This window comes from Microcebus murinus, chromosome 18 (assembly GCF_040939455.1).
Source record: "Microcebus murinus isolate Inina chromosome 18, M.murinus_Inina_mat1.0, whole genome shotgun sequence".
NCBI lineage: Eukaryota > Metazoa > Chordata > Mammalia > Primates > Cheirogaleidae > Microcebus > Microcebus murinus.
The window spans coordinates 11,990,250-12,000,986 of NC_134121.1; the positions used below are offsets into that span (position 1 = coordinate 11,990,250).

The 10,737-nt window shown below is 50.4% G+C and overlaps 1 protein-coding gene across 4 annotated transcripts; it reads right to left on the reverse strand.

Annotated features, from left to right (window-relative positions):
* Nucleotides 1-4,891: 4,891 nt before the first annotated feature.
* LOC105878000 (C-type lectin domain containing 10A) lies at nt 4,892-9,564 on the reverse strand. 4 transcript variants are annotated; one of them, XM_012777159.3, is made up of 10 exons: nt 9,312-9,564; nt 8,271-8,367; nt 7,512-7,634; nt 6,951-7,046; nt 6,793-6,864; nt 6,581-6,652; nt 6,337-6,423; nt 6,099-6,250; nt 5,731-5,837; nt 4,892-5,594 (listed from the first exon to the last, which is right to left on the reverse strand). In XM_012777159.3, exons 2-10 carry the CDS (start codon nt 8,329-8,331, stop codon nt 5,411-5,413), a joined length of 954 nt encoding a protein of 317 aa, XP_012632613.1. In that variant the 5' UTR covers nt 8,332-8,367; nt 9,312-9,564; the 3' UTR covers nt 4,892-5,410. The 4 variants fall into 4 exon arrangements, with proteins under 4 accessions (XP_012632613.1, XP_012632601.1, XP_012632609.1 ...); XM_012777147.3 differs by having other exon boundaries at nt 8,271-8,399; XM_012777155.3 differs by having other exon boundaries at nt 8,271-8,432.
* Nucleotides 9,565-10,737: the final 1,173 nt, after the last annotated feature.

Below are 10,737 nucleotides of genomic sequence, written 5' to 3' on the forward strand. Positions count from 1 at the left end.
TGTCTTTTACCCTAATCTATCTTTGGGGTTTCCAAGAAGGCTACTGGACACCCAAAAAGACTTTTTATTTTGCTCTAGAGAAAGAGGGAGGCTTTAAAAGGGGGAAGGGTGGGTTTGGTTTAGTGTCCTCCATGTTCTTAATTATCTCGATGCTATTTTAAGAGCTGCATGGGCAGAGCTGTCTAGTGAAAAGAGAAATTCAGCCATCCCTAGGTTAATTACGTATTAGTCGAATGTTAATCACATAAACATATTTCAGAGACTGTACCCTCTACACAATAGATAGGAAAGGGCTGGAGATTTGTCTCCATGCCCTCAACATCCATAAAATGATCTTACTCTTGGCCGGGCGCGGTGGCTCAAGCCTGTAATCCTAGCACTCTGGGAGGCCGAGGCGGGAGGATCACTCAAGGTCAGGAGTTCGAAACCAGCCTGAGCAAGAGCCAGACCCCATCTCTACTAAAAACAGAAAGAAATTAATTGGCCAACTAAAAATATATAGAAAAAAATTAGCCGGGCATGGTGGCACATGCCTGTAGTCCCAGTTACTCGGGAGGCTGACGCAGAAGGATTGCTTAAGTCCAGGAGTTTGAGGTTGCTGTGAGCTAGGCTGATGCCACGGCACTCTAGCCCAGGCAACAGAGTGAGATTCTGTCTCAAAAAAAAAAATGATCTTACTCTTTGGGAAGCATCAATCAAATCCTCATAAAATAGTTCTGTGTTACACTTCAAGATAACATTACTCTCCTCCATGGCAATATTGCTGGTTCTTGTAATAAATGAACTGTAGCCGTTCAACCTTATCAACATGTAGTTTCTGTTACCCCCATGCTTGCCTAAAGATTCCACTATAAGCTACATGGTTTTACAAAATGTGTCTTCATCAAAGGAGGACACTCTCAATGCCTCATGGAAGGCATTGTAGCAAGTGTTTTTGAATAATGTTATTTCAAGAAAGAGACTCATGAGTATGAGCTCCTGAGTAGACAGTACTTAAACAATGTCACTTCTGTCATCAGACTGAGGCAAGATTTCAGGGCTATTCTAGCCCAGATATAGAGGACTTCATGAAACCTGAATGCTGACCCACCACTCAGCAGTACAAGAATTATTTAAGCAGGACTGCATAAATAAGCTGATGAGGGAAATAAACATGCAGTTGTTGGTTTGGAATAGTACTGGTATTATCTTAATGTTCTATTTTTATAGTTTTATGACAAAGCCCTTTCTCTGTCCTCTTAATCTGCCTCCAGTACTTAATTTAGTAAAATATTCTCTGGACATTTATATCTTTGTTGATTTCTTAGCATTCAGGGAAAAATACTTACACTAAATCTCTTTACTTTTCAATGGAGATGTAGTTTTTTGCATAGATTCAATAAAATCATGTCCTCCTTTTTACCAGGACATGGTTTAAAAACCAAATTGTGCAACAAAGTTATTTGAATATTCTTTTTTTTTTTTTTTGACAAACTATGGTGCTCAATTATTTGAATATTCTGGAGTGCCATATTTGAGATACATTTCATTTAGTAGCTATTTTGAGTCCACAATTAAGGAACAAGGTGCTTACGAAACCCCCTAGGAAGTTGATCTGGTACTTGTTCTGTTAATATGTAAGGAAGTTTATTTCCCAAGGAACCAGGAACCTTAGCAGATTTGGGGGAACTTGGGAAAGTAGAATTCACCCACATTATAGGTACCCTATGCAAAAGCTGCTGGAAATAAATTTCTGTGGGTTGTTTTTCTAACCTCAGAATAGAAGAGTAAATAAAAGGAATAATATTTTTCAAATCTCTAAAGTGATAGAGGCTATTGATATACAATGTGTGTAAATACATATTAATGAATCAGGCCCAAACACAATGAGATGGAGGTAGATAGGTGGGTGGTTTGGTTTGCTGGTTTTGGTGATAAAGAACAATCTTTATGAGTTATTTATGCTTACAAAAGGGGCTGATCAGAAAAGAGCAAAAAGATGGCCCCATATCATGTCCCTTGCCACTCTGGACACTATCTTACAGGCCCAGGTGAGGATTATCTAATTCTATAGGGACATGTCCCTTTGTTTGACCTACTATTAACTCTTGCATAAGATACTTTAGAATCCCGAAGGAAAATAGATAGCCAAGCAAATGGGTCTTGTCTGATAGCAAATGCAAATGAACTTTGTCCAATGAGCATCAAACTATTTCTGTGGAGTAGAAAAAATAGCTCCAAATGTTCAGTGTTATTGGCTTGTCGGACATTAACCAGTTTTACCTCTACTTTAGCAATCTTGTTCCTGCATACTTCATTTCAACAACTGAAAACATTTCTGTCTCTCCTATACTCCTTAGAACCAGCTGTACCATTCTATGGCTCCCTTATTAATGACTTACGTAATTTTTGAATGCACTTGGAAAAGTACAATGCACAAGGTAGAAAATTAAAGCAGTGCAGAAACATACAAAATAAAAATACGCAGTTAATAGTTTTTGGAGCACTAAACTGTGATATGTTCACCCCCAACACCAATCCTCTGAGTACCGTCCCCAACCTGCACCTCTCAGACACAATTATGGTCTTTCTGGAGGTGGACTCTACACTATGCTCGCTAGCAACCACTGCCTATTTGTTTGTTTGTTTATTACAGACAGGGTTTCACTCTGTTGCCCAGGCTGTAGTGCAGCGGTGCGATCATAGCTCCCTGCAGCCTTGAACTCCTGGGCTCCAGTGACCCTCCCACCTCAGTCTTCTGAGCAGCTAGGGTTGCAGGCATAGACTATCATGCCTGGCTAATTTTTTCCATTTTTCGTAGAGACAGAGTCTTGTTATGTTGCCAAGGCTAACCTTGAACTCCTGGCCTCAAGTGATCCTCCCATGTCAGCCTCCCAAAGTGCTGGAGTTACAGGAATGAGCCACCACGCCTGGCCCACTGCCCACTTGAAAGAACGAGAGCATTTTGTCACGAGCCTGTAGGGCACAGCCTAAGCAGGGCAGCAGCCTCTTCTCCTGGAGGGTCGGCACCCCTTGAGAGGGTTTCCTGATACGCCTTCTTCTCTTTACAAACCCTCAGCCCAACCCCGACCTCAGGTTACTGACGGGACGCTGTTGTGTCTTTGACAGACCTGAGACCACTTTGGTCCTTGTGTAGTTGGCTGCACTGAGTTTCAGTATTTGGTGCCCACAGAACCAGCTGGGTGCCAGCTGCTCCTTGTGAAATCTCTCACACGCTGGGCAGTGCCCTCCAGACCCCATCGGTCCTGTGTCCTTTCTGAGTATTTCCTGCCAAGACCCCTCTGTTCCAGCCCGGTGATCTTCATGTGATGCTGTGGGCAGGGCAAGGTGAAGGGGTGTTGCCTCCCAAGAAAGAGCTAAATTCCATCCTTGCCATGCCTTCTGTCTCAACTCAGCCTCTTTACTTTTAATTAATGCTAACTGAGACCCTCCTATACACCAGGCAGTTTTCTGAGTATGGCTAATACAGCAATGAGTGGGTCCTACCCTCTCTTAATGGAACTAGCTATGAGTTGGTTCTTGATAGCTGAGATGCTTCCCAGATATGATAAATTCATTGGAAAAAATAGCAACCACCACCGCTCTCTATATCCATTCTCTACACCACATGACCTTGTAGTTCCTCCCGGCAAAAAGTGGAGTCTATTTCTCCACTCCTTGAATCTGGGCTGCCTTGTGATCTGCTTTGGCCAAAAGAATGCAGCAGAAATGATGCTTCAGTTCCAATCCTGAAACTCTGGAGCCCTTGCATTCTTGGAATCCTGCCCAACCACTCTATGAACAAGCCCCTGCTAGCCTAATATGCCCAGTCATCCCCATTGTCCCAACCCTCAGCCAGCCAATTGTCAGACATGGGAGCAAGGCTACCCTAGACCAGCCAACCCCCAGTCAACCCACCAGCTGACCACAGGTGCATGAACGAGCCCAGCCAACATGAGCCAAACCTGGCCGGACCAGACCTTTAGACACATGAGCTACAATAAATGCTGAGTGTATACCTGAGCTTTGGGGTGGTTTGTTACACATCGATAGCTAACCAATGCATCTGGGGGATTTTATTTCTTTATTTAAGATAGAGTCTCGCTCTGTTGCCCAGGCTAGAGTGCAGTGGTGTCATCATAGCTCACAGCAACCTCAAACTCTTGGGCTCAAGCAATCCTCTTGCCTCAGCCTCCCGAGTAGCTGGGACTACAGGTGCACACCACCAAACCTGGCTAATTTTTCTATTAGTAGTAAAGATGGGGTCTCACTCTTGCTCAGGCTGGTCTCAAACTCCTGAGCTCAAGCAATCCTACTGCCTCAGCCTCCCAGAGTGCTAGGATTACAAATGTCAGCCACGATGCCCGGCCCATCTGTGGATCTTATCTACTTCTACCAACAACTCTGGGATCTTCAGAGAAATTAAACAATTGCATTTTCTGATCTAAGTTTACACAGCTTTTAAGTGAGTGACAAAAGATTTGAACTCAAATCTATAAGAAAATAAAATGCTCCTTTCACAATAGCATAGAACTTTCCAAGGGCTCACCTAGCTTCTCTGCTCTGCCACTTTTAGATTACCAAAAATCAAGCAACACAAAACACATCAGGTCTCACAAAAGAATACATACTGTATGATTTCATTTACATGAAATTCTAGAACAGTCAAAACCAATTAATAATGAAAGAAATCAGATCTTAAATCACCCGAGGACAGGGAAACAGACTGCATAGGAAGATGAGGGAACTTGTGGGGGTGACAGCAATGTTCTATATTGTGATTGGAGGGGTAGATACCTAGGTATCTATATTTGTCAAAAGTTATCTCTACTCTTTATTTCTTTTTTAAATTATTCATTTATTTATTTATTATATAACAGCAGGAGTGAGGAGGGGGTTTCAGTTTGCTTTCTTTTCTTTTTTTTTTTTTTTGAGACACAGTCTCACTCTGTCACCCCAGGCTAGAGTGCAGTAGCATCATGATAGCTCACTGCAACCTCTAACTCCTGGGCTCAAGGCATCCTCCTGTCTCAGCCTCCGGAGTAGCTGGGACTACAGGCGTGTTCCACCATGCTCGGCTAATTTTTTCCATTTTTTGGTAGAGATGGTGTCTCACTCTTGCTCAGGCTGGTTTCAAACTCTTGAGCTCAAGCGATCTTCCCACCTCAGCCTGCCAGAGTGCTGTTTCTACTCTTTACATGGGTGCATTTCATCATGAAAAAAGCATACCTCAATAAAGCTGATTTTGAAAGTCGGGGAAAAATAAAACCTTAGGAGCGCTATCTTGTCTTTTTAACATTAAGGAGAAGAAACTTCAGAACGACGGCAGTGCTTCCAATCTCCCAGGGCTTATTCCTCTCCCAGAGCGGTCTTGCTAGGGGGTCTCTGGGGAAGAATGCCGCTCCCCGCCGCTATTCCCTGTCCAGGCGGCCTAACCAGAGGCAGCTCCGTGGCCCTCCTGGCTGGCCTGGCCCAGGCGGGTCTCGCAGACCCAGCGGTAGGGCCTCTGGCAGACGTCGTCGTTCCACCGGCCGTCGAGGAGGAAGTGGGCACAGTCCTCGCCTCCGCCCAGCCCGTGCCCTTGCCAGTCGTCAGGCTGGCCCGGCTTCCAGTTCCTGAGGGGAGAGGACGACAGCCAGCTAGGAAGGGTGGATGGGGTAGAATTCGGACTGGGGAGGAGGGGCTTTGGGTCGATCCCTGGGGCAGAGCTGGGGAGGGGACGTGGGGCGTAGAAAGCCGTCGTGCACTCACTGGAAGTTGGTGTCGTAGTCCGTCCCATCCACCCATTTCCAGACTCCCTCAGTGTCACTGAGGCCCATCCAGGTGTACGACAATTCTAGATGTTTCTGGACAAAATTCTGGAGGAACAGAAGGGCAATGGTGATGTCTCCTCGTGCCAGCTGACCCCTTGGACTAGCAATTCTAAGCTCTAGCTCTTTGTTAAATCACTTGAGTTTGGGACTGTTTATCCCAATGCCCAGGCCAATTAAATCTCTGAGAGTGTGGCTCAGGTGGCAGTCGTTCCTGAAGCTCCCGGGGTGGTTCCAGTGTGCAGCCACGGTTGACAACCATTGCCCTAAAGGGGACATGTCTTGGCAGCTGAGTGCCAGAGCCCGCACCTGCTCCTCCCTGGAGTTGACGACCACCAGGTGCGCGCCCTCCAGCTGGCAGTACTTCTCCGCCTCGGGCCAGGGCTTCCCGGAGCGGGAGAACCAGTAGCAGCTGCCCGCGTGCTCCACCCAGCTGACCGGGCAGCAGGTCCCTTCGGAGCCTGAAAGGAGGTAGAGGGGCCTGAGGCGCTGCCCGGCGGGCTATGGGCAGGGAAGTGGGGCCAGGCACTCCCCACACCCTCCTCACCATTGCTCTTGAGCAAAGCCACCTGGCAAGTCAGGGAGTTCAGGTCTTTCACCAGCTGCTGGACTCGCAGGAGCATTTCAGAATGATCTGGGACACGCACAGATGGGCAGTGGGGACAGAGCCCTGGGTGTGGCTTCAGCTCAATGCATCCCTGGAGCTCAGAGGCCCCTGCATGGGGCCCAGCCCAGGGACCTCCTGCCCTCCCACACGTGCCATGCCCAAGTGCGGGAAGCAGCCGGCAGACCTGTTTTCAGTTGCTGCTCCTGTCTCTCCAGCCGGCTCTCCAGAGAAAGCACCTTGCCTTCCACGCTGCGGGCTACAGGGGAGAGCGGCTCAGCACCAGCAGGCTGTTCCCGCCCCACCTTTATCTGAGAGCCCCCCCCCCGCCCCACCTTTATCTGAGAGCCCCCCCCCGCGCCCCACCCACTTCCACACACTCTCTTGAAGGTCTCTCACCTGCTTGCAGTTCCTGCTTGTGACCCTCCACCTCAGCCTTCAGAGATGTGACCGTTTCTTGCAAGCTGCTGCCTGCAGGACGCGGGGACTGGGCTCAGGACTCAGATCCCCCCGCCCCCACGTGGCCCCGGCCCAGAGCCCGTCCAAGCCAGGCTCACCCTGGGAGGTCAGTGCCTGGACCTCAGCCACAGTGTTTGAGGTGAAGTTGCTGAAAGTCGTTCTCAACGTCATCAGGTCCCTCTGAGACTTGGAATCTGATCAGATGGATGGCATGATCAGAGCCAAGATGCGTCAGGTCCTGTCTGTGCAGGCACTGAGCAGGGCACCCTACATGCATTGTCCCATTGGGTCCTCAGGGAGACCCAGTGGGGCAGGCACTGTTGTTATCCAGTATTGCAGAGGAGGAAAGAGGCTCAGAGAGGTGAAGTAATGTGATTACATAACCCAGCTAGTAAGTGGCAGAGCCAGGAGCCGTCCTGATTGTGGCCCAGAGCCCTCTCCCCCAGCGGCCCCCCAACATTCCCATCGGCCAGCCCATTAATACCGCCATCAGCACATCAGTGGCCCCGTTATGGCCCCTACAGCTGTTGATAGCACTGCCACTGTGGTGACCCTCGGTTATCTCCGTAACTGCCCCAGCACGGTGCCTGCCAGTGCTCCTGCCACGGTCCTCACCATCGCCCCTCACTGCCCTACCATGGGACCCCCGTGATCCTCACTCTGGGATCCGACCACACAGATGACGACCAGCAGCAGGAGGCTGAGGCCCAGAGACAGCAGAAGGAGGCTGGGCCCGAGACCGAGACGCCGCAGGAAAGAGGGCCCTGCGGGAGGAGGCGGCCCTGCAAGAGGAGAGGGTGTCAGGACAGGCAGGGCCCAGGACATGCCAAAGACAGGAGGAGGACAAGGCGCAGGGACCAGTCCAGGGGTGACGGCCAGACACAGGTAATGCTAGCGGAGGGCTGGACGAGGAGGGTGGAGAGTGGGGGAGGCCCAGGCCTTTGACCTGGTGGACCAGCACAAGTCCCCAGTCAGTCACATGGGTCCCTCATTGCCCTGGGGTCCCATGTACTCACACAGACAGCAGACTATGGTGCTAGGGGAGATCCTGTCATCAGAGCTGGGGGAGGGGCAGGAAGACACGGGGACCGCAGGGGCAGCCAGGCCCGTGGCAGGCTCACACTGGCCTGCACCAGCATGTTCACACATGCGTTCCCCTTCCAAACCCAACTACCCATCTCCCCCACCCCTCTCCTCTCACCCCTGCCCACAGAGCACAGGGAGCAGCTCTGCAGTGGTCCTCCCTGTCCCCGTCTTTCTGAGGACCTTGAATCCTCTTCACACAGGATCCCCCAGAGGCTAGGGCCTGGCCCCCTCCAAATGGGGGACACACCAGTGTGCCTGGGGGACGTGCAGACATGGCATGGCAGGAGAAATCCTTCTAAACATTTTAGGAGAGTCTTCTCCTTTCCTCTTACCATTTCTAACGCCCTGGTTTTTCTCCTCGCTCTCCAGGTGCTGGAGGTCCTCATACTTCATGCTTGGGCCAGCACGGCCTCTGTCTGGATTTCAGAGCTGCAACGGAGGCAGGGCCAGCCGGGCCGGAGCTGGGGCAGGGGGGAGCTGGGGCTAGGCTGGCGCTGCAGGTGGACCTACGGTTTAGGGCCAGGGTGGGGATGGGCCTGGGTCTGCGGCCGAGGTGAGAAGTGGGGTCAGGCTTGGGCTTTGGGCCGGGGTTGAGTTGGGTTTGGCATTGAGAGTACAGGTAAAATCAGAGCTAGATTCCTTGCGAGGACTGGGTCTGTCATCGGGGCTGGAGGTTGTGTCTCAGGCTTGGATTGGGATCTGTACTCATGTTGGAGCCACAATGAAATTGGGCCTTAGCTTGGCACTGAATTTGAAAATATTAATATAATAGAATTGAAATTCAGTTTTGGGTTGGGGCTGGTGTTAAGATTTCAAGTTGAACCTGGGGTTGAAGCTGAGGTCGGGTTAAAGTGGGAGCTGGGTTAGTTTTGGGGTTAGAGCTGTGGCTGGGGTTGGGGCTGAGGACAGGCTGGAATCGGGCTGGTGATAGGGCTGAATTTGGGTCTAGTTTGTGGCTGGGATTGTGGCTGCCATAATTCAATTTCAAATCCACTGAAGGGACTAGAGCAGGCGTCCTCAAACTGCGGCCCATGGGCCACATGCGGCCCGCTGAGGACATTTATCCGGCCTGCCGGGTGTTTTTGCCACCGCTGCCTGTCCTGCTTAGCAGCCCACTCGTCCCGGGCCCACAGTGCGCATGTGTGGAATGTGTGCCGCACTCCCCAATGGCCCTCCAGGGGTCTGAGGGACAGTGAACTGGCACCCTGTTTTAAAAGTTTGAGGACCCCTGGACTAGAGCCTCAAACCTCCACTTGTTACTTCAATCTCAAACCATCCTTTATACTCCTTCCCATTCAATGCCACCCAAGACCCTGCTTCCTCTGACATAGTCCTTGTCCCTTTGGTCTCACCTGCATCCCCAGCCCAGTTACCTGTGGAAATTCTGGAGGCTGCGATTCCTGGATTCACTGTACAGCAGTGACCGGAGTTGGGAAGCTGTTCAGAGTTGAAGAAACTCAGTCCTGGAGACTTAGGGTAGGGGTGACCAAGGAGGAGCCACACCCGCGACCAGAGTCCTGCTGGTCTCGTGTCTGAAAGCCCAGGAGTCTATAATCTGGGACATCCCATTTCCCCAACTTTGGACAGTAAACATGAGAATGAATTGAAATTGGAACACAGGAGATTGCTTGTGGGGGAAGCTGGGTACGAGGCCAGCTTTTCCCTCCTCCTCCGGGGCGGGCCCCTTTTCCCGTTTTTTACGGCTCCACTGACTTCCTCATTTCCCCATCTGGGTGCAGAGCTGGACCAGAGAGGCCAGAGGTGCCATCTGTTGTTCCTCCTCTACCCCACAACCTCCTTTCGCTTCCTGCCTCCTTCTTTATTTTTTTCTTTCTTTCTTTTTTTTTTTTTCAGACAGAGTCTCACTCTGCTGCCCAGGCTAGAGTGCCGTGGCATCAGCCTAGCTCACAGCAACCTCAAACTCCTGGGCTCAAGCAATCCTCCTGCCTCAGCCTCCCAAGTAGCTGGGACTACAGGCATGAGCCACCATGCCCGGCTAATTTTTCTATATATTTTTAGTTGGCCAATTAATTTCTTTCTATTTTTTAAGTAGAGACGGGGTCTCACTCTTGCTCAAGCTGGTCTCGAACTCCTGATCTTGAGCGATCCTCCTGCCTTGGCCTCCCAGAGTGCTAGGATTACAGGCGTGAGCCACCATGCCTGGCTCCTGCCTCCTTTCAACTTCCCAGAATTGTTGCTGTCTCTACCACCGTACTCCCAGGCCCAGGGGAGCCCATCCTCTGCTCTTGCTTAACCCTGGCCCAAGTCCCTGGCGTCTGAGCGTCCTCGGGGCCCTCGGCCATTCAGCTCCCCAGCTCTAGCATCACTCGCCTCACTCCACTCGGGAGGCAGAAAGAGGGTGACAGGGAATAGGATTTCCTGGCCAGAATGGGAGGGGAGGAGCCGGGGAAAAGAGCCAACTTTTATGGAGCATCTAATCTGTGATGACGATTATACCAGACACGTGCCTTACGTAATCATTTGATCCCACAAGAGCCTCGGGGGGCATTTTGGATGATGGACTGAGGTTCAGAGCCCAAGATCACATGGCTCATAAAGGAAAGTGTTCAACACCCGGGCTCTCTACACACACGCTGTGCTCACGAACAGGATTCCAACTCTCCTGCAAGCCCTGCCGATCCCTGAAGGGGCTGCCCTGAACCCATGCCCATGTCCCTTTCAATAGGAAGGAACCTGAGTGTCTTAAAAGGTTCCAAAAATACATTTGAGGTTATATTTTCTATGTAAATGAGATTGTGTTCTGCAACTTTCTTTTATTGAATTAATATATCAGGAAAA

Excerpts from the sequence above, each read along its gene's own strand:
- LOC105878000 (XM_012777159.3), bottom strand. The coding sequence starts at position 8,331 with ATGAAGTATGAGGACCTCCAGCACCTGGAGAGCGAGGAGAAAAACCAG. Across the intron at positions 6,653-6,792 it reads CAAGCAGGAACTGCAAGCAG|CCCGCAGCGTGGAAGGCAAG; the intron begins GTGAGAGACCTT and ends TCTCCCCTGTAG. Across the intron at positions 6,424-6,580 it reads GGAGCAGCAACTGAAAACAG|ATCATTCTGAAATGCTCCTG; the intron begins GTCTGCCGGCTG and ends TGCGTGTCCCAG.